The 6,881-nt window shown below is 32.8% G+C and overlaps 1 protein-coding gene across 1 annotated transcript in view; it reads right to left on the bottom strand.

Moving 5' to 3' along the window:
- Positions 1-325: 325 nt before the first annotated feature.
- Positions 326-6,881, bottom strand: part of LOC145277683 (GTP-binding protein GEM-like) — a 14,924-nt gene continuing 8,368 nt past the window's right edge. Inside the window, exons 2-3 of the mRNA XM_080129362.1 lie at positions 5,833-6,099; positions 326-991 (exon numbers count right to left, since the gene is read on the bottom strand). Coding sequence (XP_079985488.1) covers positions 729-991; positions 5,833-6,099 — 530 coding nt within the window. The 3' untranslated portion in view covers positions 326-728. The remainder of the gene's footprint in view (positions 992-5,832; positions 6,100-6,881) is intronic.

The raw sequence follows: 6,881 nt of genomic DNA, 5'->3' as shown, positions 1-6,881 counted from the left end.
TCGATAGATGATTACAAGACTTGACATTTCTGTAAGATATCAAGATGGCGCCTATATCAATGAATCTCTTTTTTTGTTTATTTTAACTTCCAGTTAAGAGAGCGCCGACTGTCCAAGCTTATATCTCCGGGTCTTTTTTCGTATTCATTGTCTTTGAGGAGTTTTCTGTAAGTCGAGTCCAGTTTTTACTATAGTTTCTGCGAGTCGAGTCCGGTTTTTACTATAGTTAAATAAGTTATATAGGTAGTATAGGTAGGTATATAAGTTTATATAGAAGATATTGTGATGATTCTTAAATCTTCAGCGGGGGTTTCACAAAACTCTGTTTTGTTTTTTTTGTTATTCTTCATTGTCTTTTTCATTTTTTCTTTATATTTATTTTATGCTTATTACTTGGAAACGTAGTCTTTCGGTTTTTCAGAAGATATTTCTGGGGCTGGTATCAGGACCCATCTTGGAGACCTCTCTCGTTCGACTTTTATTTGGGGGGGGGAGAGGAACCTCACAGTTTTTTTTTCCCTGAGGACCGACCGCTATTTTGTTGTCTTTATGTTGTTTTTTAAGCCATACATTTTTATTTTAATGTTCGGCGTTCTAAGTCTCCGTTTTTATTCATTTATGAATAGATGGGATGTTCTTTTTTTATTTATCATTTATCTATTATGTTCGTTTTTATTGAACGCAATGATAAACATTGGAAGTTAGCCGATTCAATATGGCCTCTTTTCTTACAGAACAAAAAGGTTATCACACGACTTGGCTTTCCTTGAATTCTTTTTGAAGATTTTGCTGATCAAGGAGCGACGGGTTTTGTTTCGTTTTTCCTTGCTCTTCTTGCTCGTGTGGCTGGGGGCGTTCTCCTGCGTGTGGATGTTTAGTTTCAGCCTAATTTGACTCAGGCTACCAACAAGGAGATCGTCGACTTGATGGTTCAGCGCGGCGGAAGTTTCGATATATTTACAATCGTACTGCATGGCGACTGCTCGAGCTTCTGTTATAAAAAATAAATAAAAAAATAAACAGAAGGTTAATATTTTGTATACAACGTTTTTCTGTTACTTAAATACAACGTTTAACACTAGGCACAGTATCAACAGACGAGAGAATTGGGCGCGTTAATATCAGGTCAGTGCAAAAGGTTTTGCCGGTTTGTACAGGGTACATCTTAAACCATTGTAATTTATTTTATGCGTATTGTTATCACTTAAACATATCATTATGATTAATTTATATATATATATATTTCTTCAGATTATTAGAGCACCATTCATATTTCTCTGCAATATTTTCAACCATGTTGACCCCCCCCTAAAATCGGCTTTCTTTAGTCAACAGAAAGGGGACCATCTTATATTATGATAATTCTTGTCTTAACACAAAACTACTGACCAACGTTATACTAGAAGAATTTGGTTGGAAAATCTTGATGCATCCTACATATTCTTCTGACGTACCTATTTACAATGCCTCCCCACGGGACAGAGTTAGACACCAGGGTCGTTTTTTAACGTGGCGCAAAGGTACAAAAAAAAAAAAAAATGAAGTGCAGCATCTGAAGAACAGATACTACACTTTGATCTTGACCAAAAGGGTAGCTCCATTGGATTATCACTTATTTCGGAGATCATAAAACCATTTAGAAAGTTTAGCTTAACGTTACTCGACTTTACTACTACTACTACTACTACTACTATTATTATTATTATTATTATTATTATTATTATATTATTACTGCTACTACTATTACTACTACTTCTTTATGGTGGACAGATTCAGTCGGGCGTTAGACTCCCGAGACACGCTACAGAAAGCTGCTATTTTGGATGTAAGTATATTTTGTTTATTCTCTATTCCCCCGCCCTTTATATTTTGGCGGGAAGATTAGATAAAAGAAACAAGACGCAGAGTTTAAAGATATGTTTCTGTTTATATAACTTGTTTGATGGGTGGCAGATGGGTGGCTTATTTAGCATCTTCCTACACATGGTTCTGGCTGGGTTACACCAGGAGCCATGTCTGACTCATCGCTGCTGCTGAATTATTCGTTTTCAAGTTTTAAGTAAGTCTATTTAGTTTGCCCTATGATCGCTATATCTTTGCGGTGCCCAATTATGTATCTGCCTACATACCTAGTCTGGTTATCTGTCTACCTACATATCTATCTATCTATCTATCTATCTATCTCGTCTGCTCCATGATCAATATATACATTGTCTACTCAACAATATATCTATTATCTATCTATTTAGCCTGGTAAACGACATCTCCCTCCCCCCTCTCTCTCTACATATATATATATATATATATATATATATATATATATATATGTATGTGTGTGTGTGTGTGTGTGTGTACTTAGTCCGCATAAATATCGTTTTACTTAATCTCCATCACTGTACATATAGTCTGTTCAATTATCTATCTATTTATCTAACTATTCTTCTTAAGTATCTATCTATCTATGTTGTCTGCTAAATGATATACATATGTATGGTAATTTTTCTGAATTATCTATCTATTTGTCTATCTATTCAGATAAACGGTCTATTTATCTGCTTAACGACCTTTCTACTAATCTATTTTGTTCTACCATCAGAGACTATGCTGGACTCTACCTGTTTCTCTACCTCGTCGGTTCAAATGTCTTATCTACTTTTATATTCGACCGCTAAACCATCTATGATTTAAAGCTTTCAAGTTGTTTTTAATGTCACGGTATCAGATGAAACAAGCATTACTAACTGAGCAACGTCTTCCTCAGCCTTTCCACCAGATGCGCCAAACGAAACAGTCACGTGACACCAATTACACGACGAGGTGCATACCTGAATAGTGACTGGACCTATTTAGGGGCCAACTTATTTTTAGCAACATGCACAAAGGATGTACTTTCTATAAATACATTTTCGTTTCGCGAAAAACAATTATAAATGAAAAGGAAAACCTAGAGGTAGTAGCTGTTCCCTTTTAAGAACAAATCGCTACGGTGGTGTTTCTGAGAAGAGAGGGAAACTATTAGTTCAACTCCATTTGCTGGAACACCATATATATATATATATATATATATATATATATATATATATATATGCGTGTGTGTGTGTGTGCGTTACATCTTAGTCAATATCCAGCTGTACTTATTATTATCACCAAGTGTAAATAAACGAGACGGGGGTTCCCCGCGTGTGGGAACTCGTGTGTATTTATATCTGCAAATGCTATTACGGCTGTAGGTAAAACTCGGGAGAGAACGTGCATTCCTCTTTTGAGAAACGTAGTAAATCCTACGCTGGCATCCTTACCCTAACCCTAACCATAACCGCCTAAGAATAGACGCCTTTCACCTAAATATACTTACGCAAGGAGAGATACGTATATCATAAGAAATCCCGTTATCTAAAATCAGCACTTTCATTTTCCTACACCAATGAACAAATATATATATATATATATATATATATATATATATATATATATATATATAGAGAGAGAGAGAGAGAGAAAATAAATGACAAAAAGTTATATTCCAAAATTCATGATGTTGACCATCTTATAATTTATTCTTTTAATTCAGTTGACTTATACAATTCTTATAAGTCAACTGAATTAAAGGAATAAATTATAAGATGGTCAACATCATGAATTTTGGAATATAACTTTTTGTCATTTATTCTCTATATTGGTCTGTAATTACATTGAGCTTCTTATATAAGGATTGATCTATAATAAGAAAATATATTTCTACAGAAATATATATATATATATATATATATATATATATATATATATATATATATATATATATATATACGTTCGTTGCTTGTGTGCTTGATTTTGGGAGAGTACAAAATTTCATAATCGCAATTATGAAGGAAAGGTTTATTTATTATTGATTAAAAGTAATACAAAAGAGGTCACTGGCTGAATGTTTTTGTCGTATAATCATATAAGTTAACGCATATATACGTAATTGTATAATTGTCTTTATTTAGACAAAGATTATTGGCTATATATGTGCATATATGTTTCAGCTATGATTTCTTTAGAAATTCAGTGTCATCCAGACAATCTTCTCGCATTTGAAACCAGTCGAGACTAATGGCCTTATGGCGTTAGGTTTAAAAAAGAAAAAAGAAATCACAGCTAAACATGTATGCTCATATTTAGCCAATAATCTTTGTAGTTAATATCATTATTACTCGTTCTCATGCTAGCGATTATTTACCCTCCGTTCATTAGTATGTTTGTCACGTGATTGTTAGTCAAATATTTTTGTTACCGGATTTTGTGACTAAGAATAAGGAAATTCCGAGGAAATTTTGAAAGAAAATAAGAAAAAAGTAAAATATCAGAAGATAAATAGAGAGACAGAGAGAGAAAGAGAGAGAAGAGAGAGTAGAGAAGATAAAATAGTAAATAATACCAGGAAAGGGAGATTAAGCTCTCGGACATAACTGGAGAAATAAATTAATAGATTTTGAAAGGAATTAATAAATTGGCAAAAAACACAATGAAAAAAAGAACTGTAATCAATTTAAAAAAAAAAAAAACCCAAAAGATAACCGGAAGTAAGCTAACCTAATAGATAAAAGAAAGATGAGATAGAACATAAAAATGGAACACCAAATTAAGAAGAAGAAAAAAAGAAAATAGATTAGGACTAGAAAAATAAAGAAAGAATTTATTAAATTTGAAAAAAAACAAAAAAAACAAAAAACAAACAAAAACAAACAAAGAACAAAGATAGTCAAAAGCTACGAATGAATCACTTTCATTTAAACGAAAGAATCCTCCCCGATTGGATTCAAGTTTATTTTCAAAGACGATCTTATCGCAATATTTCCTTTGGTATTTCAACTTCACCACTATCCATCAGTAGCAGCTTTGCTATTTTCTTTCCCTACCTTTTCTGACGTTTCCGTCTAAAAATATGACGTTGTCAGATAATACTGCTTCCGCTGAACTGGATCTAACTTCTTGAATTCGGGCTATTTTAGTCGGGCCTATGAGATAATTCAATCTTTTATTGGCTAAATACGAACCGATGTTTGAGCGTAATTTCATGCCTTATGATGAAAAACGAGAGCACTGCTCGCTTTCGACTGACTCATATCCGAGCATGGTGAATTTATATGAAACCTAGTGTTTCTATTAGCGGTTATCTCTCCCCATGAGAACAAAGTTAGAAATAAGTTAGGTTTTTAAATATAGGTAATATTCTACTATCTCTATATAGTTTTTATTCAAACTTATGGGAGGTGACCGTGGTTTAATGGTTTACGACACGGACAGAAGACTTGGGTGTCCTAAGTTCGAATCCACTTCGTTCCACAAATATTACATTCACTTAGAATGTTGGCAACCTTCATGTGGTCCTTCCCTTAAGTATCTGATGCTTTTTTTCTAGAAATAATTCTGACTAGAAAAATACCGGGGAAACCAATGCCAACAATAGAATCTTCAGATTCATACGATATGATGATGATGATGATGTTTATGATGATTGTTCTAAATTTATTTGAATAACGGAAACTATGATTTATAAAGGTCGCAGCCATGGAAGAATGCGGAAACTATTGTTTAGCGATTAAAGTAGCCAACGAATTTGAACTGATGTCGTGTTTATCTACGAACGCATCTTGAATTTTAACTTGTAATGATTCCTTATTCCATGATAATAATTAATAATAATATAACTTAATAATGTATACTACAAACATAATATAAACAACACTATAAAACTACTTTTAATGTCTAAGCAGATATTTTCTCGCATTTTTCCATGGCCGCGATCTTTATAAACTACCACGCGAACTATAATATTTGTATGCTTACCATTAGCCGTGACTTCTCGTTTTCTGACCAAGTCGCTCTTGTTGGCTACTAGGATGATTGCCCGGTCGATGAATTGCTCATTGCGCAGTTTGTGGACGGTGCTGATGGCGTTGTTGTACGAGCTGCGATCAGTAAGGGAGAACACGACAACGTAGCCGTCAAAATTCATGTTTTCCAAGCTCTCTTCTTCATCGAATGTGTCGGTGAATTCCATGGTAGACTCTTCTCCATCCAACAAAACGGACACAGAGCGTTCCCAGACGGCTTCTGAAGAAAAGAAGATATAGGACAAAAATTATAACGTATGTGCTAACCAGCAACGTTATAGCTAGTTTATATAAATTTTATTTTGCTAACCTTTTTTTTTTTTTTTTCAGAGGATAAGAGCCAGTTTTTGAAAGTTCATGAAAAAAATCTTTTTATATTTATCTCGTTTCGAATAATAAATGTTGTAAATTCTAATTTGCTAAATTTTCCCCTCTTATATATATATATATATATATATATATATATATATATATATATATATATATATATATATATATATAATACAATTCCCTTATATTTTAAGGTCTTAACGTAACTTAAATGACTAATAGTTATTAAAATATAATAAAATGAATAACACTTATTAACCTAACTTTACATTAAAAATGAAATATTAAACAGTAAAATTCTAATTCGTTTTCTTATATATCATATTTACTAATAGTGTTAAAAGTCCACGTATGCTTCTGGAATAGTGATTTTAAGGTTATGAGGGTTTTTTTAAAGCATGGAAACGATGTAACGTTTTGTATTTAATATTTCTTTTTTATATTCTAAGCGGTCTTCCGCTCTTGGTCACAAAAAAAGAATCGAAATGATATATATGCATTCTTGTAATCTGATATAAGTCTAATAAAATCAATGTATATGCTATGCTTATGTAGTACAGGCACAAAAGGTTGATTTGACGGGAAGGATTCGAGTTCTGTGAGGGGTTACTAAGTCACTTTCACTAACACTCTTACGTAAGTTGTGGATCTTCTTGCTATTGATTTAATAGA

This window comes from Euprymna scolopes, chromosome 6 (genome assembly GCF_053919585.1).
Source record: "Euprymna scolopes isolate OS-2025 chromosome 6, ASM5391958v1, whole genome shotgun sequence".
In the NCBI taxonomy this organism is placed as follows: Eukaryota; Metazoa; Mollusca; class Cephalopoda; order Sepiida; family Sepiolidae; genus Euprymna; species Euprymna scolopes.
The sequence above is the reverse complement of the archived record's forward strand: the minus strand, read 5'-3'. Positions and strand labels throughout refer to the sequence as shown.